This window comes from Amblyomma americanum, chromosome 1, assembly GCF_052857255.1.
Source record: "Amblyomma americanum isolate KBUSLIRL-KWMA chromosome 1, ASM5285725v1, whole genome shotgun sequence".
NCBI lineage: Eukaryota > Metazoa > Arthropoda > Arachnida > Ixodida > Ixodidae > Amblyomma > Amblyomma americanum.
Genome location: NC_135497.1, coordinates 323,650,072 through 323,673,977, shown reverse-complemented (window position 1 = coordinate 323,673,977; position 23,906 = coordinate 323,650,072). Strand labels below are relative to the sequence as shown.

The window sequence follows — 23,906 nt, the reverse complement described above, 5'->3', positions numbered from 1 at the left end:
TTGAGGGGCATATCGCTACAGTCTTTCGCTTTTACATAATTTTCTTGCTAATCCAAGCTCTGTTCCCGGTAAAAATATGACATATTTGCAATCTTAGGATACTAGTCCCTAAATCTATCTAAACTTGCTGTTCCCCATTGGTATTCTTTGAAGAATCTTGGTGCAAGGCTCCAATTTGACAAGCCTATGCCTGCATACTACCCTTCAGTTACGGGTGACTTCATGGCCCTGTTATCACACGAGCAACAAAACACATTACAGTTCTTGACTTCTGCTACTTACTGCAGATCTGAGAGAAGAATGCGCAAGTGTAACACAGACTTCTAATGTTGAAAGATTTCTAAAACTGGCAGGCACCCGGAGGAAGCAATCAAACAGGCACACCTGCGATCTCAAAAAGGCTGCCAAAGTACTGCTATTAGCAGCAGGTGCCATGCCAGTACTTGGTGGAAGCATACATTTTGGTATATATTCGCATGACCAGTAAACCTTAGAGGTTGGATGGACAAGTACCCTGTGCATATAACAAATCTCCCTACAGAAAATTTGCCACATAAATATCTACATGGTAAACAAATTCATCACAAGGAACAATCCTGAGCCCTCTTCCACTTTCACAAGCTCAGAATAGCCTGCACAGAAGGGCCTTAGCAGCCATTTCAAGTGCTCAAGCATTGAGGACGCTACAAAGTAAGTGAAAGTGAAACCAATGAACACTCGTGCTACACATGATAACGCAGCTTTCCATTAAAATCCTTTACATCAAATATTGAGTTCTGTGCGAAGAATGCTCTGGTATAAGCACATAACCATTGTGCAAAAACCTATTGCTCGTGCAGTATATACTCTGTGCAGAATGTCGAAGGAGAAGGTGGTCACACTTTGGTGCTATGTGTGCTGTAACATGTTTTACAACAGGTGTACAGTGAACCTACAGCTAAACTCTACCACTAACTATCAGCATCACTAAGAAAAATGGCAAATGCTCATACGAGCAACACTTCCATTGTGTGCTCTGAACACAAGTGCCACATTTCTATACACAGTGAAGACACACACGTAATACAGCATCGCACAGACAAATAGACAAGCCGTTTACTACTGGCCGGAGTAGTTTAAAGCAGGTTAGGCACAGCTGAGGTCAATGAAGCAAATTATGCTTGTTATACAATGTAACTCGAGGTAAGCATGCAGTGCCACATTATTAGGGTGTCTCCAGCTATAAAATCTCTACTTAATCTTTAAGAGTGCCGCTTGCAAAAGCGAGATCAACAGAACCATGCAGTACCATTGTCGAAATAAAACTTGTGGAACTCCATCCCTTCCACTAAGTTACCTAGAGCTTCTGGCTCAAATGCAGTCAAGTGGGGGTCGCACAGCTTTCTGAAATACAGATATAAGGCAGCGTGTTAATGGTGTAAAGCACTGTAAAGTGTGTGATCAAAATATTTACCAGTTTATAAGGCAAGGTGGAACAACCAAGTATACTAACCATCAAACAGCTTGCACAGAGTAAGAAGCACCCAATGAAAACTGGTCACTAAGTGGCCATTTGACGACACACAGCAAATTCTCACTGAAGCATTTCTTTAAAAGCAGGAAAAAGAGACATATCTTGGAAAATGTATGGCCCAAAAGCCACTGCTTTTTTAAAATGTGGCTCAAGAATGACGTGCAAAGGCATTTATTGATACTTTCATGCACTAAAAATGTCTGTCCTCATTTGCAAGAACATGGTGTGAAAAGCTGCTTTTAGTTCCTGCACACTTCTACCTGCATTTGTGTCATCATTAGCACAAAAGGAACTTCCTAAAGCATCCAATCTAACAAAGGCAACAGCGAAAGTAGCCAATATCGCTTCCTCCTTGTCACTGTCGATGCTTTCGTATGCACTATTGCGCTGACCAACAGCTGCTACACTTATGCTCTTCATATTATGTGCCCTCAGGCTCCGTCCACTTATGTTAGTGTATCATAGTTTGTTTTTTTCTTGCCCCCTTGCACCTATGCACTGTGGAGAAGACACAATGGTGGCTGGCTGCCTCAGCAGTCCTGGTTTTCATGTCGCATGACCCCAGGCCTGGCCAGTCTGTAGGTTTGTGCATCTTCTGCTGGTCACTAAACATACCGTATGACCAAAGTTTGATGAAATTATGAACACACTTGCCAAGAAATCATGTCATCCAGAAATATATTAGCAGAATGAAAAACAACACTGTGGGATATTTTTATTACTCATGATTTTGAGCATATCAAGAGGGAAATCCCCCTTCACACAAAATACCTGTGTTGTCCGCATTTGTATTCAATGTGCTGCTCATGCTCCTTAGAATGAGGCAGAGTTGAAGCACCTGCCTAGGCCAAATTACCAGCTTTGGCCACAGTGATAACGCATTAGACAATATCTTTACAGAGGGGAGATTGCTCAAGTGCAACTACATTGTGAATTTTTCCGACCATTGTGTTCTTAAAGCTCACAACATCATGGCTGCAGATGACCAAAAGACCAAAGGTGCATAACAAGAGCAAAAGGCAGTCAAAAATACTTACGTGTAAGTTTCGTAGTCTCCGCTATTGATGGATTCAATGAGTTGTTCAGTAAGCTTGACAATCTCTTGCTTGCGAGCTGCAAAAATTTAGACAAACTTGCTTGCTCAGAAGTGAGAAAGAATTTTAACACCTTGCACTTCTAGCCGAATGCAGAATTCATATTCATTCTTAGCAGTTGCTAGTCAGCATTGCAGCAGGAGCACAATATTAATGATTTATAAAGGTGCAACTTTTGACTACTTCCTATGCAACAACTGTAATTCACAAACATACAGTGCACTTCAAAGTAATCAGGCTGCTAAACAATATGGTTCTGCAGAGCTGAGCAAGATTGCATGTGGAGAATACTCACGATCATGGGCAGAACCATTATTGTTCCTTATGGCTGACACCATAGAAAAAAAAAAAGAAAGAAGGTTTAGAGTGTCACTGAGGGACTGCTATCAAACCAAGGATAGCAAACAACAGTCAATGACTTCCTCACAGGACAGATTAGAAAGGCAGAGGGTAAGGAAGTGAATTTGTGACTAGATGCAGCTAGGAAGTGGTTCACACCAATGAGACTAAGCTTTATTAACTAATGGTGTGTAAGCGTCACGCTATTTGGCCCAAGCATCAAGTAATGTGAAGTATCTATGGCACACACTCCATGCAAAGTCTATACTAGTCACACCACAGTGCTGTCTATGCACACTGACGCACACATACTCGCAATGAAAAAAAAGCATAGTGCAGAAGCATAGGCAGCAGTAACAGCATGTGGCCACCATTCACTCAAGCAAAAAATAAAATTTAGTTACATCATACACGCCTATGTTGTGCAAAGCTCATAGCTACAGTAAACCTGACATTTACAGACCGCTGCGGAGAAAGACACTACAGAAAACACATTGAAGCAAATTTCTGTGCCATGCCTAGTAAGTTTGCTGGATAGCAAACAAGTACAAAACATTTTCCACTAAATAAAATACTGACCGATCCTGAATCTAAAACTGCCAGAATTTCAAAAAAATATTTTCAGACCCACCACATTTCACACCTTGGAAATTTCCACTGCAGAGTAACGTTTGTGCGTTTCCTGATCCCATGTCTCCATCTGCTCGTGCACACATGCAAAATGAAGAATCATGCAAGGGAAAGGTGTGCTGCCAGTTCAAATTAGTCACAAAGGGTGGAAGTGCATTTAGCTTGAAAAGCAAAGAATAATAAAAAAACTAGCACTTTTCACTAGCACGAAGAGGTTTATAATAAAGACCAACATCTCACCTGAAGCACTTAGAAAGGTGATAGTGGGCACACTGCATGTGGGGGAGGCTACTGCACTAGCTAAGTTTGCTACTTGTGCAATATCTTGCGTGCTTTTGGGATTCCCCTTGCTATCGAAGCATGGCGATTTAACTTTTTGGGGAAAAAAAGAGAACAAAAGGACACAGGCAAAAGAGTAAGCCATAGCAAGAGTGCATTGATAAGCCTTTTGCTGTGTCTGGCATGGAAGGCGCATGACAGTGTCCACTATAATAGTAAAGTGGAAATGTGGCAGTTGTTAAACTTCACTTGCATGAGGAATAGGCAATCACTAAAAAAAACAGCGATAGGTGCTCGCATAACATTTCACATATCGCCAGTTTAGATTTGCCAGATACAATTTTTTCAGAGTGTATGCTCAGCAAAAAGATATCCAACACTCTTCTCCAACTTTGTCCATGAATAATGCAACTTCACAAGTTGCAACAATTCTTACCACTACACAGAGCATAATGAAAGATTAAAAGACAACTTTGCTTCAGTTCAATAAAATACGATGACTAAATCGTTCCACACGTTATGACGTACAGCTCAGTTAAAATTTTTGCCAACATAAGCGTCAATGTAATGAAATATTTTTTTACTGACAGTTGGTCTTACACTATGAGGAAAGAACTTCAAAAAAATTCGCTTAATCGAAACCATCATACAAGTGAAGCTTGCCTGACAACTTTGCATATATAAGCTACACTGAAACAGTCCAATTTGTGAAGCATGTCATGCTTTCCAAGTCAGAAACATGTTCCAGGCCTCTGACAACAGTCATAAAAAAACAAACAATAAGCAAACGCCAGCAGGTGACGAGAGAACGTAAAAGCTAAAGCAAGCAGAGAAATTAGATGCTAACAGTGCAGTGCATGAAAGCATTTTTGTAATAGCTGAAGAAAACCAAAAATGACATTCATAAACTTTACTATGCAACAAAGCACAATATTTTGTTCAGGGCAAGCAAAACAGGCTGCCACACAGATTACACCACACGTGGCTGGCTGAAGTGAGTTATGCAACTATTTCAAGGGTGTCAAGAGTGGGAACAGCAAGCCATTTTTATCTAACATGCTTTCATACCTTAAAGTGTGGTGCACACCTACTTTGTTCTACTTCATGTGAGCAAACTCATGCAAAAAGTGGGAAATGTACAGCGGGTGAGGAAAAAAATGCCAGTAATATGCTAAATCCCCCTGCAAGACTTCCTTAGGAACGTTACGTGGACAGTATTTCACACAGGCAGTTTTTTTCACCTCAACATCGGTAATGATGCACAATAGCCTAATCAAACAACTAACACAAAACACAAACAGAACCTTCTATAAATGGCAGGCAGTATATGCTGTAAGCTCAGCTCAGATTTGACTAAGCTCTGAAAGGGCCCTCAATACTTTTAAAGTCATCGGTTTAAGCAAAATGCAATCTACTGATGCATTTGCATTACCACAGCCCAAAAAGTATTTGCATCCATTACAACATGCTGAAATGAATTGTCACACAATGCAAGTTGTTGAGTGAGAAAAATGAGTAGAAACTCTTACAACTGACTAAGTGCATCTGTACAAAGCATCATTAAAAGTTAGTTATTCAAAAGTAATTGTATGCATTCATATTATATTCTTTACATCAGTTATGCTAAGGAGTTATTTGCAACCTAATTAAAATGCATCCTTTTTGACACAACTTTCACGACACTGCAAAAATGTATCTTAAGGGTTGGACTTTTCAGTTTTTATTTCTAGAAAATTCGGTGAACTTTTTTCAGTGTTTACTTAAAGACACTGTTTCAGTTTTTTTCTTTTATCAGCAAATAATATTTCCTACAGATGGATTACACCTTTTCTTGTCGGTGATAAAATTTGGTATTCCTGTGCAGTCGAAAGTCACTTGGAGTTTATCTATTTGATTTACCCAGTAATTAATGCACTAATGGTCATTAATTACCTATAAATCACTTAAGGAAATGTCAAAATAAAAAAGTAAGGGAAGTTGCACAACAGAACCGCTGAACAAAAATGCAAGTGGAAGTTGCTCTAAAACATGGATTGCCATGTTATCACTGGACAGTTGAGCAAGAGCATGGTGAATTGCATGGCCTGTGTTTTTATTACAGTAACGTAATAGTTGCAGTAGCCAGAATATGGGACCTGTTCACGACCCTTGCATATATTTGGTTTCAAGCGTCCTTACATGCAATGGAAAAATGTCCTTAACCAAGTGACTGGTCTAATCGGATGATGGCAGTGAACAGTGCTACGCTTGCAGACGACATTTGGTGACAGTGTGGCGCCTCTCAGTCTGTAGAGACGTATAAGGTAGCAGAGAGATGCCTCTAAATGCACACCTGCACCACTTAATAAAATGGTGCGCCTCACCATGCCACTGGCTTTCTCAGAATATTATTTCTCTCCTTGATTGAGTATAACTCCTACTCGACAGCCAGTTAGCTGCGGCACGCATGTCAAGAATACTGACCTCTTTTGGTTAAAACTGAATTTCAAAAACTGAATTCAGTGTACTTTTATTTCGTTTTTTCTCCTTTAAACCGAAAAGTCAAACCCCTAATAAAATGCAGGTATAAGGATATATTGCCATTTACATCGCTTGCTATCTCCACAAGCTTAACCTCGTCAATTAAATGCACTACTTTCTTTTGCTTTTGTATGCAGGAGCAGGAATCTTGCTGAGTGGCTGGGCCAGTGAAAAACATCACATAAGGAAGGTCTTTATTATGCAAAAGATTGTTCACTCCCCCAATTTTCTTAGCAAACATGCGAAAGCCACCAGCCATTCAATGGCAACATTCAATGTGGCAAAATTAGCAGCAACGTACACACCACTGAGCAAAGCACTTCACATACGCACAGCACATCACCACTATACACACGCACAAACACAATTCCCAGTGTTCGGCTCGCACAATGTCCACAGCACATGTTAGACAAACCCAAGCAAGGCAAGAGCAAGGAACGATAAAGAAAAGAACAGCAAGAAAAAAAAAGAAAGACAGCTTGGTGAGGCCAGTCAAGAAGGTACCCCCTGCCTACCTTGGTCCACCTGAATAACGGTTTTACTTCGTTCAGGTGCAGCGTGGACGTTGTCTAAAAAGAATGGGAAAGAGACAGCGGGAGAAGAAGAAAAACAAAAACAAAAAAAGAGACAGGGATGTGTGAGAAGAGGTAAAAAGAGACAGTAAGTGCTCACCAACCATGCAGTTTAGTGGGCGTTAATTTGAAATGGCAATAGAACCCTCAGTTAAGCCTGTTATTTCCAGCAGAAAAACAAGGCTAGCGTGCACTACTTGACGAGTACCGGCGTAAACACTTCCTGGTGGTAATCCAACTGACTTTAGCAAAAACTTTAGATAAAGCACAATATGTACTTGACTATCTGAAAGACCAGCATGAGATTTTAGATCTCAAGGCAGTATATGGGCATGATGATGTAGTGGAGAAGGCAACAGTTACACTTTAATAGCTCTAGGCTGCATGGTACACATGTATAGTCAAGGAGGCTGCTAATAAGACGCACATAATTCTGTCCAACCTTACATCCGCCCAAACCTCAAACAAGTAACATTATGATTAGTGAAGAAAAGCAACAAGCAACAGCTAGTGGCTTCTTTAGGATGGAGATACCTTGTGACTGTAATATGCCAGACACTATTGCAATAAATCACAGGATCGAGCTAAACATTATATTAATGAAGTTATTTCATATTATGCCAGTATTCATATTTCTACAACCTTTAATATGTCTTGCACTACTTAGGTGCTTTGATTCACATACCACAACGATGAATTTGATCCTTTCAAAAATTTGTAATATGTCAAAAGGTTTTTTTTTTTACCTATGACATGAAAAAACTGCTGATACTGCAGTAGGGAAACTACAGATTCAGTGATACTGACACTGAACTTTTTAGCCCACAACAAGGCCCTATGGTGCTTCTCTTATCAATAACAAAAGCTAACATGCTTTCAACATTGTTCCTGCCTCAAATGTTGAAAAATCAAAGCTGAAAAGCATGAAAAACAAAAATAGATATACTGCTGCAGTGTTGACTACAACACAAGCACAATACTCAGGGGCTCGCCGCGATATGCCAACATGTAATTTAACTAATCTGCACTTGCTGCTACCTGACACTGACTGCATACCTCTTCCAAGAGTCTCCAAAACCACAAAAAAGAAAGCAATAAAAAAGAAAACAAACTGTTCAACAGCCCTGCACAGCAACAGCCACAAATCATGCAATAAAAAGTGAAACAAGAAAAAAAAAATTACAAAATGTGCAGCACTGCAAAGATGACGAAAAAATTGTCACAAACACCACCAACACCAATGCAAAACTATTGGAGGTAAAAACAGATCAACTGCACCAGACAACAGTCCAGAGACGAACAGCTAGTGTGACCAGAGGTACCTCTGATGGTGTGTGTGCCACCTTCTGCATTTTAGCAAACCACTTGAGATAGTCACCTGGAGCAAACCTCTCTGTGCAAACTAACAAAAAACAAGGCACACTGAAAATAAAGCTGCAATGCTGTCAGCATGAGCAGAAAGATGAACATGAAAAAAGCAACTGAAAATTACTGAAAATTACATGACTGATAAAATTTGAAATATGGATTCTGCACCACCATTATGGTCACTGAAAAACACTTGCAACATTATACCCCCAAGAAGCTCAGCAAAGCTACCATATGTTCACTAGCATAAAGGTCACACACAAATAAGTCAGTGACTGAAGTGTGGAACCCATCTTAAAGAATAAAATGATCTACAGGTTGACCCATATTTAAAAAAAAAAAAACGCGTACGGTGTTGATGACAATTTATTTCCCCACATATTTAAAGCTAGACCTTCACCACAACCATTAAACCGCCACCAAAACTAGGGATTCGTGCTAGGGGTTAAGTCTGGCTTGGCCATTTGGCTACAAACCTTATACATGCCTATTTTTAGCAAATGACAATTATTTAGCCAGACCAGCAGGTCGACTTCCTTTGGTTATGATTGGAGGTCAGTCGCCAATGAAGATTTCTGAGAAAGAGGAAGATGGCCTATACTCCCAATGAATATGATGAACTGTAGTGCTATAGAGAGATAAAAAAAAAAGCTATAACCAATTAAAATAGTGTAATGAGAACGATAATTTAAAAATGCCAGTGGACGTTTGAGATGCAAAATTCATATGCACAAGAGCGCAGCACAAAAGTACTGTTCACACTGCATGTGCATGCATGGGCATACGTATGCCAACTGCACATTGACTTTAGGGTAATAGAAAAGCTTTGCCAAACTGAGCTTGTGTGAATGACATACAGTAAGAGCAATAATGATTTATTTTTCTCTAATGCCCATCAAAACCAATTTTTGCAGTTTGCACACTGTAAAAAATGAGTGCATCTTATTGCAGCTGTATTCTCCAGCTGTGCAAACCACAGATTTAGCACAAGGCTAAATTTCATCTGAAACTGCTAATTTTACAAAGAAATACTGCCCCCGTATAAAAGGACAAAACCTCAGGAGGACAAGAGGATCCTGAGCCATTCATAATAGCACAGCTTCAGAGACTGGGTGCAGCTTTGGCATGTGAAAGTACATAACTATGAGGGGTGTTCAGTAAGTTTTGCCTGCCGGGCTAAAACTTCTTCAAGAATTCGAAGACTTTACATCCCAATCAAAGTATGGGATGTGTTTTCTCCCCAGAGCACATCTCTTTCTGATATAGCCTGTACCTGTAATGATGCACTTCTACCACCAGTGCAATATCATCTGCATACTGACGTAGAAGAAGGAGGACAGTTATCAATGCCTCCATGGTGGACTGCAACGGTAATTGACAACAGCATGGAAAGACTTGTGCATGGGTGAAAGAACTGCCCCACTGAAGGAGGGGATTATGTCAAAAAGCAAACCGCTCCTGGGAAAGATGACACGTTTCAAAATTTCATTCAAATGCAGCATCTATAGATTCCATTCCTGATCACTGAAGTTACAGCCTCGGAGGCAACACATCCAACACTTCAACGTCGAACATCCCTCATAATTAAAGCCACTTCATGAATACTGGCATGTTCCCTGGCTATGTGCACCCTTCCAATTTTTTAACATGAACACGCAAGTGTCGACTGACCGGTGCAGCGGTGCCGAGGTGAAGCAGAGCGGAAATCGGGAGAGGGAACGAGCATGTGCGCTGATCATGCCCCTGTAGCTAGTGTCGTCTGCTTGGCTGTTCTGTTTCGTGCAAAGCAACCCCTGTGAAGCAAGTTTTATGGCCGAGTTCTGAGAGGGTTCGTTTCGGGTTCTATCTGCTACGTGTTTGCGGCTTTGGACTGGTGCAAACGCGTAGCGTTCCAAGCACGACTGTACAGGCCCCGGTTGTATTTGCGGGTAGCGTGTGGGGAGCATTTGATTTAACGAAATTAGCACTGCGAAATCGAGGGTCCTCTTCAATCAGCTTTTCATAAGTAACGATTGCAACTGGTTTCTTGGGCATGCTAGGCAGTTCCCAAGTGTACGCTCTTTTCAGAATCACCCATGCTGTATTCAGCAGATAAAAACAATTACTCGCAGCTTCTTGGGCTTCCGAAGCATAAAAGCCAATGGTGCACAGGGGTTGCTTCGCACTAATGAGAACAGCCTAGCAGACGAAGCTTCCTCCAGCAGCAGGAATTGTGGGCGTGCCCTTGCCCTCGCAGGCTTTCTCCTCTCCTTCTCCCGGCACAGCAGCGCCAGGCAGTCGACGCTCCCGCGTTCAGGTTAAAAAATTGAAAGGGTGTACAACAAATTATGCCTTCTAAACACCATAATATGTATGAATCATTATCAGTTCTCAACAGGCTTCATTTAAAATATTTACCAGTAATAAGTGATTCCAACAAAATCCTCTCGTGAGAATGTTGCTATGGCGCCTTACTTCACTTTTGTGGAATTTAAGATGTGTGCTATGCTGATGTGCGAGAGTTTCAAGGCCACATGTTTGCGTGCCCGTGTATTATATGCCCTCAAACTTCAACCAACCCACACGCCAATGCACTTAGATCGCAGACCCACGTTCCAGTTACTTCTGATGAAACCTGCACAAATTGGAAACAACGCTTGAAGTAACGAATAAAATGAAAACATAGCCAATCCCTAAAAAAACTTTTCAGTAATAAATCCACAGCAATAAAAATGTTTGCAACAATGAAAAGCAAGCCCACTCCACTTACACTCTGAAGGTTAAGAAGGTTAGTGCAGAGAAAATGAAACACAAAACACACTTTTACTGCCAAAAACAAATTTTTAAGGATGTCAGAGTGGATCGTTCCGAGTTAAAAGCAATACAAAACAATCAGCAAATAAGAAAAAGCAAAAAGCTAAGCTCCACTTGTTCATGAGGTAAAGAAGCTTTATTGAAAATATAGAAGAGCTTTCTCAATGGTATGATGCAACCGAGCTTGCTATATGTTGTTGAGACTAAAAATTTACCACCACGCAATTCTAATGGTTTATTGCATTTCCTTAACATGCATTTTTGAAACTTGAGTCAATACTGCATCAGACTAACTCAATTAAAAGCTTGAATTACTTAAAAGAGCGAAAGTCCAGTTTACTGGCGTGGACCAGCACTCAACTCTGCATACTACTAACAAAGTTCTGCCCTCCAACTTCAGCTGGAATACTGTCTCCCAGGCTTCATTATAACCAGCCGTGGCACATATGACTACAGTTATGGTTATGACACCAATGCAACCAGGGTGGTCACTAAATGGCTCCAATGGCCTACTGAATGTGCCGCATGACCACTACCTACAAAGTACAGTTGTCCCATTTTTTGTCAGGTCGCTTTCTCAGTAGCTGCAACATAAATGCCACTACTATTGAGCCTCCCATGCAGGGGAGATGAATGCACCAGCTGAATGTAGTGAAAGCAACCACGGCACTGACACCTCAACCTCATTTTGTCCACTGACCTACAATGCTTGCCACAAAACATGCATGTCGATCTTTTGAACAGCTATCTGAGAGTCTTAAGTGTCCAGATGTACAGCACAGGCATAAGGTAGGCGTATTTTATTGCGATATAACAAATGTACATCCCTATTTCACATGTTTATGCAATGTATATGAGTAGCATACTGGCTGCTAAGTGTGTTTCCAAGCACCGATTGCAATAAACTAAGCCCAAAGCGATCCAAATATAATCTGCCTCATTGAGTACACTCTGAAGCAGCTAAACAGTCAGTGATTACCGTACTTACTCACGTAATTTGCACACAATTTTTTTTCCTCAAATGGCTTCAAAAAGGCGGCACACAAATTACACTGAGATTTCACGAACACGTCCTAAAAACTCTTTAAAAGTCATAATGCACAATGCATACGGTATACTGCCCCATATAAGTCGACCCCGCAACTTGTGCCCCTCGCTGGCCTAAAAAAAGGCAACGCATCCACCCCCCCCTGCGCCCACCCCAAGACCCATGTTACGTAGTTCCCCACGCGATGGCGTGACGGTGTGTGCACAGCCCTAAGCAACAAACGCAGAACAACACAAACACAAACCCCGCAGTCAGAGAGGCTACAAGAGATACCAGGCAATAAAACTGATATGCATGCAGCCCAGCGGCAAACAGAACATCTAACAATTTGGTATTTTCGGATTCTGGCATGATGCACGCTCGAACTGGAGGTTACCAGAAGTTTGCTCTCGCTGACGTTTGTGCAAGAAAGCAACCGCTGGCATAAGCGAGTTGAGCAAATGGCATGTAATTGACTTTTCTTTATTGGAACCAATTTATAAACGAATTACCAACTTTTTTTGACACCACTTCCTCACCTTTCACTGCCACACGTGGCGACGTGGCAACGAAGATCTTACCAAACCCGCCCTGTGCGCACCCACGTGCATGCTGGTGTGCTTGAGCAGTTTTTTTTATATAAATACGGGTAGTAAATTAGGTGCGTGCAAATTACCCGAATAAATACGGTAAATGTTGACTGCCTGTTGTGATTAATATTACATACCCAGCCTCCTCAACAATGGTTCTGCAGAAGTCCATTAGACAGTAGGGTGCTGCACAGCAACATGCTTCTGTATTTATGACAACATAGATACGGAAGATAAGTTGGTGAGCACTATGTTTCAGTGTAATATTAGGAAAACCACTTCAGGTGACAACAAATTCCAATACATGAAGTCCCTAGTAGTTCCAGACGAAAAATCCAGAAAGTGCAACGGGAGGGAGTGCATTGTCTTGCTTGCAGAAAGTAGGTTTCATAAGCTTCTTGAACCCTCATGGTTAAGTGCTTCAATAGTTTTAATAAACAGAATGTAAAAAGACATCAGGACTAGTTTTGCAGAATATCTTTGACCGACAGATTAAGCTCTCATAAATAATTGTATGTGTGGAAGTTTCATTACTATGGACATGTATGTGTGAGTGGCAAATAAGTTTAAGCTTTTTTTTAACTATGTCTACTCCAAGTGAGACGAGAAAAGAACACCTATGACTGTGGCATCTTAGAACTGTAAACTAGTTATGGTAATTGCAAAAACACTATCATGAACCTCAAACACGTTCTCAAGCAATAAGTCATTTTTGAATAATGCTCTTTTCCAATGTGGTCTAACCCAGAATGGCGTAATTCCCTACAGTGAAAGTATCTGCAAATAAGCCAAAAGCAAGCAAACCTTTCACATCATCATCCTCAATGGTGGTGCTGCTGTCAGTTGACTCCTTGACCTGGGAGCCTTCACCCTTTTTGGTCATGATGCTTCGACCTAAAACAGCATATTAATAAGTCCACTAAGAGTGCGATCAAACATACATTCTGGCAAACTACATTCTGGCAATGTGTCGTAACTATCAGACTTCAGTGCACTCTCTAACGAGCACATTAGCAAGTCAGTTGACTTCACACCAACCACCTCTAAACCTTGTTAGGCGCAATCCACTATTAAATGACTAATTTTTCAGAACCACACTGACATATGGTAGTACTACTTTCTATTGCCACTGCATATTAGAAGCAAACAACATGAAACAAGGTCACGTTGTCATTTTTTACAGGCACGAAGCCAAAGGTATGCTTAAGATTCCTGCAAACCTTCAAAACTTAATACAGCATGCATTAAAACTACAACAGCAGAAGTGTGATGCAACAACACCAATCACACTACTGTGGATTCTCCAGGTTCTACAATATAACCAAGATCATGCCCCAAATTAATTCAAGTTATCCGATAAACATTATTTGTCAATGCTACAACTATAACAAACACCATAAAGAGTGCTTCAATGTTCATTTAAATAACAGGGTACACGAGAACTACGACACTAATAAAACTTAAATGCTGCATCCAATACTGGCCAGGCAGCACACCTGCAAAAACAACATTTTGTCTAACAAATATACCGGCCTTGCTATTCAAACTCTGCTTCAGCCACCATTCCAGACTTAGCAAAGCAAGCTTTTCATGCTTTTCATTTTGCATTCACCATGACTTTCCACAGTTATGTTGAAATGTAGTCAGCAGTCTCAAGAATTTCTAAGCCAATTTAAAGGATATAGACTATGATTAGGGCAAGCAAATTTCTTAAAACCCTGAGAGACCTACACATTGCGCTGGCAAGACAACTCATATACATTATTAACCCATGCATAGGTGCAAAAAGGATTCGTTAAAGCATGTATTAACACAAGACTTCTGTCACGACAATGCTTCAGTTGGATTCAAAGCAAATATCACTACCTAAAATTCAGTTAAACCTAACAGACACCTCTGACCAGGCAGCAAATTTATGTGCATGAAAATGGAAAAAACATACATAGTAACACAAATAAATGCTGCATGTGAAACAGAAATGTGAAGATGAAGAAGCAGATAATGTAAATTGTTAATAAAGTACAATCATATCCCTCCAGTTACAATCAGGACTAACCCAAGTTATAGCCAAAAAAGCTTTCATAGTGCATGTACTACATGCAAACTAGAATTATAGCTGCTTGAAAAACCTTAAATTTACTGTAAATACATTGAACGTGAGTATTTAAAAAAGAATATCAAAGGTTTCCGACATTACAGGCCTTTAGCCTATATTCCCTTCAGGCGCTAATACAGATTCAGAAAGAAGTTTGTCATAATTTCAAGATCTTGTAAAGTACAAGGATTGCACAGAAAAAATGCTAACCTTGCCTGATAATTATGTTGTGTCTTCATACATCTAGATCATCCCTCAGAACTATTTTCAAGGTCTCAGTTATACTTCTTTTGACTCACTCCTTTTATAATAAGTTATGTAAACAATCAAATGAAAATTCACCCTCAACAGAGATACACCAGGGCAACCGTAACACACCAATTCCTGCTTTCATTCGCATGCTTGACTCGATATCTTTCTGCACAGAACCTTTCAGACCTCGGTGCATTTTACTGCGTCCACATTTGTGGAAATTGCACTAGACTAGGTATGATAGTGTACAGGCAGCATCCACTTATGTGGACACAAAGCCTGAAGGAGATATCTTGACATTAATGTCAAATTGCCAATAAAGAAAGGCTTTAGCGTGTGGTGAAATTCTCACGTGTTGAGTGTTTTCTTTTTGCACTCGCACTAAATGTTGGAATATAACAATAAAGATTTTATTAAAGATTGTGAATCCACATTCTTCATGGGTTCATGGGGGTTTAACGTCCCAAAGCGACTCAGACTATGAGGGACACCGCAGCGGAGAGCGCCAGAAATTTTGACCACCTGGGGGTTGTTAACGTGCACTGACATCACACAGTATGGCCTCTAGCATTTCGTCTCCATTGAAATTCGACCGCCGCGGCCGGGATCGAACCCATGTCTTTTGGGTCAGCAGCCAAGCACCATAACCACTGAGCCATCGTGGCAGCTACCAGCATTCTTCATATAATACATGAAAAATCTGTTTTACCATATAGCTGTCAACATTTCTTAAAGGTTTATTATGTACCCATCAGGTTGCATTTTTACTGTGCAATGTTTAAAGAACAAAGTTTCTAGTACACTAAAAATTATACGAATGGTCAGCTGAAGCACACTGGCCTGATGGTCAGACTAAATAATAAAAAAGCAGCAGACCACGTATTTATGCCTAATAATAGTTAACAGTGAATGCACCAAAGTGTGAAATTAGCATTTTGTGAGCAGCATAAATGTGTATTGTATTAACTTCTTCAGCATGAAACACAAATTAATTTATGACTACTGAAGCACATAAAAAAATTCATGCACATAAATTCATGCACATAAATTCACTGCCCAATTATGGCAGAGTAAACAGAATATTTTTTCAGCACAAGAAGAAATTTAACAAAAGTTTCTGCAGGAGTTTCTTTCCTGCAGCAACATAACCTTTACAAGTGCACTACCAACCACTGACTTTCGGTTTGTTGAGCTGTCTGTACTGCCTGCACTGCAAAGTGCTGAAGTTTTTCCAGCACAAAATTATTAAAAGCTTAAAGAACACTTCAAAACAAGCCCAGTAAACAGACGACTTCAGCATTAGAAACCAAGACCTCCAACCAATACAAAGCCACCGAGGGATTCATGTGCACAGCCAGGGGGTTAAGCCTTCTACGGTGAGAAATGAACCAACCACAGCATGGGACACATCATCCTCTATAAGGTGCCACTACCACAAACACTGCCCTGTTCCAAATGCATTCTCATCTGGGGATGCATACAGTGCAAACGACCATTGTCACCATCATCACAGCACCTCACTTCAATGCAAACGAACATCACCACCACCACCATCACACCAGCCCTTGTCAAAAAAGAGCAGAGGTTACAGTTGGAAATGCACACGGTATGAAGCAGTGATTTGCTGGCTCACTGTAGGTGTTAACACATTTACTGAATAACACAGATCCATCATTTACTCCCAGGCACAGCCGCACTATCATAGGAAAGGGAAGAAATGCGTGGAGGTGATATATAAATCAGATCATGACCTTGTCTGGTCATACAACATTAGTGTGAGTGTACTGCCCACAATGACATTCCACAGAAATAGTGCTACAAGCATGCACAATATAACACCGCCAAATAAGCTGGAAGTACAATTGTGCAACATGTATAGCCATTGGGTTCAAAAGACAACCACAGCCACACATCCAGTCACATGCTATCCAAAAAGAAAAGCAGCAGTGAAGAAAAAAAAAGATGTAGTCATATGCAAGCAACACCACCAAGCTCATGCGAATGATGCCAGTCAATTCCCTCTTCAGGCACTAAGTCTTTGTACAGTGACAGCGACTGTAAGCAAGTAGGAACATACATAAACTTCCTTCACTAGACCGGAAGAGTCCCTGAGGTATATGTTTATTAAACACAAGTGCAACCCAGCAGTAAGGTTTATGGGTGTTTAATGTCCCAAAGTGACTATGAGGGACACTGTAGTGAAGAGCTCCGGAAATTTCGACCACTTGGGGTTCTTTAATGTACACTGACATCGCACAGTACCCAGCAGCAAGGAAGGCCAGCTCTACACCAACTATAAAAATATACTAGGGCTATGAAGCAACATTTCTTCACCACACATTTAAATTATTGAATTTTTGTGTGCGAAGCTTCACACAGGCTACAGGCACACATCGTAGGGGGCTCCGAATCAATATACGCTGCCCGAGTGTGTTGCCCAAACACATCGAAATCTCAGTAGACATGAGCGCTTTTATCAGCTTACCAACGGATGTCAGATTTTAATAAGCAGTGCATCAGAAGATCACATCAGCTAGAGAGAAGATACAATTTACACCTGTTTTTCTGCGCATTTTTAACAAGACCTACAAAGGTAGCATGCCTGTTTCAAGTAATTAGAAATATGAACATTTTACTTGCCTATAATGTACACAGTAAAGTCTTGACTCAGGTTGTCTAAAATTACATGAAGTTTCCACAAAAAGCCAAGTTTCAATTAAATATTTTCTTTTAATAGCAGAGAACATCATGCAGAAGCCCATACATACAATGCATATACAAATGTGCACAAAATAAAAACTACACTGCAGACCAATGGTAAAAATGCAAACCCAGTGAACCTAGCTATCCTTTTGCTGCTTAGTACCAAAAGTTTATTTTTGAAAATAGAAAGCCTGTCTTGCCTAAATACAGTAAACCTCGATGATACTTTTTTTTTTAATGCAGAAAGAATGCATTGTCCGGGAAAACATATGATTCAAACCGCCTAATTTGGAATGAGGCACTTATAGACAATTTCGCTTCAAAAAAATGTCAATTAGAATTTCGTGGCAGAAGGTCTGAACAGCTACTTTTCTAGCGCTCGCAGAATTCAGTCTGCATTTATGTGGTCTTAACCGTGGAAGGAATTTAGCAGCATAATGGTCAGTCAATGATGATGGCGAAAGCAACCAAAATCTCTTCCTTGTCATTTTCAGATGCTTCACTCCTTTGCACCTATACAATGCGGAGAAGTCGCCGCAGCAGCTGACTGTCGCAGCGTTTTTGCTTTTCATGCTGTGTTCACTGGACCCAGGCCCCTCGTATGTTAGTGGGCTTCTGCAGTTCTCAGATGCTTTGCCCCACTTAAGCACTGCAAAGGAGCCACTGTGTATGTCAGTGCAGAGTCTTTTTTTATGCAGCAGTGTGAGGGCCCTGTTCTGCAGAAAAGCCAGCATCAGCATTGCTGTCACCGTTGTAACCAAAAAATCTGGACTGGTCGAAAAAGTGGCTACGTCAAACGTTGAGCGGTGGATTTGAAAAGTGATTAAAACATTAGAAAACTTTTGATTAGAAGCTCGCAACATGACTCAAACGTCATTAAGACATGTAAGTATATAAAGTAAACGAACCACGCTAAAAAGAAAAATGAAGTAGTTGGGAACCGAACCCCTGACCCTTGGGTAGTGGTTCAGACACACTACCACTAGGCCATGCAGGCCTGTTCATATGGCTTGGGTGATTAAGCGGGGCTTTATAAGCATGTCCTGTGGTCTTTCACTTGACGATTGTGACTGTGAAAGAGAAAACAGTGCCCATGTCTGCATAAGGAAAAGGAACCACTGTCATATAATGCCCTTAAAGGCAGAGCTTAAGTGTCCTCCCAATTTTGATTTTTTTTAGTGCACTCCACAGCATTCCAGCTTTGTGTATTAGAGCACCGCCATGATCAGCCCATTGCACATGTGTGGCTGGTTGCTAAACATAATATACGACCAGCATTCGCAGAAATTTTAAACGCAGCAGCCGGGAAATCGTGCTATCTGGGAATGTATTAACTGGTGCAAGAGTTTTTTAGCAAATGAACCGGGAAGCCGTATGAACCGCGAACATATCGACAAGGTTTTACTGTAATTTCATACTGCTACAGTAACCTATTTGTAGACCATGTGATAAACCCAATTGTCCTATTCCTTGTACAAAATACATTTTTTTGCACTCCAGGTTTGGTGCCCTAAGCGTGAAACAATTTGCTTATATGCCATAGCATGCAGTTACTAATAAGGCTTGTTCAATCAAGCTAAGAGGCCTTTAACACCATGTCCACAGACTTAGCCAGTTTTCTAAGCAAATCGCCCTAAGGTGAGAAAAACTGCTCGGCATGTTCTTTCAACTTACAAGAGCCATTTCCGGTCTCACCATAGCTCTTCTATGGCTAAAAATAGTTTCAAGTGTGCATAGAAGATCTGACTGAACAGGCTAGTTCACATATAATCACAACAGTTGTCATCACGAAAAGAGATGTAGCTAAACCGAGAGGCTGATGACAAACGAAGGTCTCGGTTTCTCCCATCCCCTTTCTATCTTATTCCACTACAAGTTACTTAACTTATATGGGTTTAAATGCCTAATTTTGGCTTGCAGAGGACACCTCAGTGCCTAAACATACAGCACATACTATTTATCTTCTAATGGGGTGTGATACAACAAACATTAGTTGGTGGAGAATAAAAAAAAGTTGCTAAGTGTTTCGTATGCACTTCTGTCCCCATCAAACTCAATTCCAGGGAAACAATCAATTAGCACTGAAAGTGAATTTCATTTCCTTCTCTTCATCTTTTGTCAACCTGCACCAGTCACCCTCCACTATGAGTGAGTCGCAGCCTCAACCCTCGCTCAATGAGCGTTCATTTTCCATGAAATAAAGAAGGGAAAGATCTATTGACCATATCTGCAGCGCCTTTGCCACACCGAGTATTTCACCAAAAATGAGGATGCAAGGCAGACAAGGGAATCAATGTAAGAAGGCCCTATTGTAGATGATGGGAACTATAATGCTTCAGATCTTGATAACAGCAGCTGATATAAGCCAATAATGCTAACATCTTCTCTGTAGCTGGTGTATTTTCCCTCTGGTGCATGGCCGCTCAGCAATATTTGCTAATAAGCCAATAAATCTTCAACCTTCAATACACAGCTGCCACTTAATTTACTGCCATTACTCAAGACTCCTTTGACGGCATATAGATGCTTTAATATTTGTCAACCTAACGCTTTTATGTTTTTAACTGCCTTCACATAGCACCCATAACTCCTTGTTTGCTACACTGCTTTTCCTTCAAAAAAAGGGGGGGGGGGGGGGGGGGGGGGGGGGGATCCAGATGTTTTTCAAATACTTCAAAAATCAAAACCCAATCAAAATGTAATGAGGCACATAACTAACCTGCAATATTGGTAAGAACAGCAAATGCTGATCCTCAAAAAAGACACCAGCTGAAGCTTTTTAAGTGAGGTGTTGTTCATGCTTTGTTAGAACTGCGACAGAGCCTATGTGCAGCACAGGCTGCTTGCCTGAGAAAATTTGCACAATGAGCTAAAAGCTGTAGAAAGTTTCTCTGCTCCTTTTTGTTTCTTTTTCACAAGTGCTTTTTTTTTAAGGCGGCCGGATCATTAGCTCAGGTTTCAATCACGGGGTAAAGAAACCTGTGATCAAGCAGTTTTGGAATTTTAATCAGCATATGATTCAGGCATCAAGCAGCATGTATATATTGTAAAAAAATAAGCTACTAAATGAAAACCATGTGATAAAAATTTAGCTTGCCCCTAACATAAGAAGCAAAATTTTTCTTAACAGTTAATAGTGATCCATGGAGTATCATGTACACTGCTGAGGTAGCATGATACACCTTTTCAAGGAACCAGGAACCCATTGCGAAAATTTGCACATTACAGCTCGCCCAAAAGCACTTAAAGGCACACATGTACCAAAGCTCAGGCCTTGACAGCAAGTTGGATGCTGCTATAGGCAATGAAAAGATCTCTCAGATCTGTTACTTTCACAGTTACAATTGCCAGGCTTTCTGGGCAGGTAGACATAGCACACACAAAAAGAAATTTAATTACTCCTGACTTTATGCTTGCTTCACTCCACTACTCATAAAAAAATTTTTCTGAGAAACAAACTTGAGGAAACTGTTAATAACACACAGGAAGGTCTGAGAAAAGCTGATGTGTTAGGGCAAACTGTGCGCACCAAGATGCAGCTGTTGATGAAATATATGCTGCACAAAGATACACCATTTCCTACAGCTGAAGTAGAAGTAAAGACAGAGCCATTAGTTAACTTTCCTCAACACAGCACTGTGACAGTAAGGCATGCTGCAGAACGATGAAGGCAAGCACACAGGCACAAGGCGGTTGCATGCTCAAGCATGGAAGGAAGAGCAGTATCAGAGCAAAAAGTCACAGCTGGAAGGGGAGCATGAGGCCTTTCTGTCACGCCACTCCAAAACTGTCCCTTGCATGGCTAAGAATGTCACTAATGAAGCTTCCTTCATGAAGCAAAAATGGATGCGGATGTTCAAGATGAAACAAAGTAGAGGACTGCAGTGGAATCATCACAGGCCTTCTTTTGGGCAACAAAAATTCTTGAATAAAATAAACTGTAAAAATTTCAAACGTGAAACATACTCCTAGGCTGAACAATTTAACTCAAAGCAGCTTTCTTATACCACAAAGGTCATTACATCATAATATGTCAGCATGAAATCAGATTAAAACCACCGTTTTCCTTGGGATGACAAAAATATATGTGATGATTCAACACATCCGATCCAAAAATATGTGCTTCAGTTTTTGTGGACAAAAAGAAAATAAGAAACATGAAGAAGCTACAAGATGAAATGGAGTCTTTACCTGTGTTGGGAGTAGTAACATGACCTGCAGGTAAAGCATGAAAAGCGTAAACAAGGATAATAAAAAATATGCTTAAAACCATGAATTGAGATGATGAGTCTTCTTCTTCCTTTTTTATAATATGCAAAAGCACTTGTTGCAAAAATGGGCATGCTTTAAAGCTGACAGTAAATGAGATGAAAAAAAAAGGCAAAAAGACTTCCACCCCAAAAGAAGGAAGAAGTGCTTTAAGAAAAGGTACAAACACAGAAGCATCAAAGCCCTAGGGAAAAGGCACAGTAGAGAACAGACAGCAAAATTGGGAAAATAGGCAGATATGCAGACTATGAATAACATAAAACCGAAAAAGGAGAAACAATGTCTGTTTTTGACCTCCAATAATATGCTACCCCAGGTTACTAGTAAAATACAAAAAAGAGACAAGATCAAATGCAACAACTTACATTGTAAGTGTAACACACAAACATTGATAACATGCAGTGTTCGCACACAAACAGATGCTAGCAGAAATGTCTCAAAGCACAGCAAAATCGCATTCCTCATGGACAAAAAACCAGTGCTTCTGGGTCTTTTGTTGAAAACTTCTTCTAATTTTCCTGCCAGGTAGCCTGCAATTTTCCTGTGCCCTTCAATAAATCTGTGAGCAATAATACAGTAAAACACAAAATGCAAGCTCAGTAAGCCAACACATTACTTGCTGCTTTCAAAAGCACACGCCCACACACACACACAGACACACACACACACCGGATTTAGGCTGGTATAACCTGGTATGGCTTGCCAGAAGGCTGAGTGCACAAAAGCATTCAGTTTCTCGAAAAGCCCAGTTCCAGGGACATTAACAGAGAAGATAGATTATAATGACAGTGTTGAAACTTGCTCACACATTGGACTGGCTTCGGTGAGAGTAACTTACTTGAGAAGTTGCGAGTTGCCAGCATAGTAGTTAAGATAGCTCCCTGCAAAGCCATCCACAACAGAGTTATTGCGACTGACAATAGTTAAAAAATGCACTGTCAGTAACAATTACCAAGTGCCACAGAGGGGACACGTGTGACAAAACTATTGCAAGGACAGCATACAAACATTAAAATAGGCTGAACTAGCATTGCATTAAACCAGGAAAGGCTAATACAACTTTCGTCGATTAACTTCCTAGTCACAAAGGTGTATTACAATAAAGCAGCTGTGATCACAGCTCTGCTCAACACAGAATTAAATCTGTATGCCTATATATAGGTCAACGTGATGAGTTCTCCCGATGTGCATCACATTTCTCTGCCACTTTCGTAGCCACCAATGCTAAAGATACTTCTTTCTTACCATTCTGTGAGTCTTGCATACTGCCTGTAAAGTGTACAGGTGTGGCAAAAATGCTACGGAGCACGCTTCAGCGTTTGAACACCTCTGACACACTCCGCAGAAAAAATGTTTAGGTTTCTTGGTGTTATATGCACGCACACCAGTGACATTTGCTAGCATATGGATTAAGTACCTCCTAAGCTTCGCTAGGCAAATCATGAGGACTTTCATCACTGAAGCATACTCTGCATTATTTTGGCCATGACTGTAGATGCCTACACTAAACGTAATCTCACTCAAAAGCTACAAAAATATAATTTACAACAGTTGAAGCAACCTTTCAACAGGATTGAATAAGATTGCTATTTAAAGCTCCATTGGTACAATATTGTTTAGGGCCATACTTGTTCCAAGCTGTCTACTGGTTGCCACGAATCGCACCCTTCACTTTTCATGTAGTTCAATCACCCAAACAAGGAAATTCAGCACTCACCTTTAGCTTGCGACGAGCATTGAACTTCTTCAAGCAGTCCACAGTCTCTTGGCGGTGTAGCGTAGAGGCAACACGTTCCCGTTGCTGAAAATCAATTTTAGCAGTGAAAAACCGTGTGAACAAGCAGTAGTGCCATGAGTAGTTA

At 40.6% G+C, this 23,906-nt stretch overlaps 1 protein-coding gene across 1 annotated transcript in view; it reads right to left on the bottom strand.

Annotated features, from left to right (window-relative positions):
- The window catches only part of CaMKII (Calcium/calmodulin-dependent protein kinase II), a 130,229-nt gene that overhangs the window by 14,038 nt on the left and 92,285 nt on the right, over positions 1-23,906 (bottom strand). Inside the window, 10 exon segments of the mRNA XM_077649803.1 lie at positions 1,337-1,383; positions 2,551-2,626; positions 2,903-2,935; positions 3,578-3,646; positions 3,817-3,948; positions 6,891-6,944; positions 13,530-13,619; positions 21,967-21,990; positions 22,883-22,925; positions 23,762-23,845. Of these exon segments, the coding sequence (XP_077505929.1) occupies positions 1,337-1,383; positions 2,551-2,626; positions 2,903-2,935; positions 3,578-3,646; positions 3,817-3,948; positions 6,891-6,944; positions 13,530-13,619; positions 21,967-21,990; positions 22,883-22,925; positions 23,762-23,845 (652 nt within the window).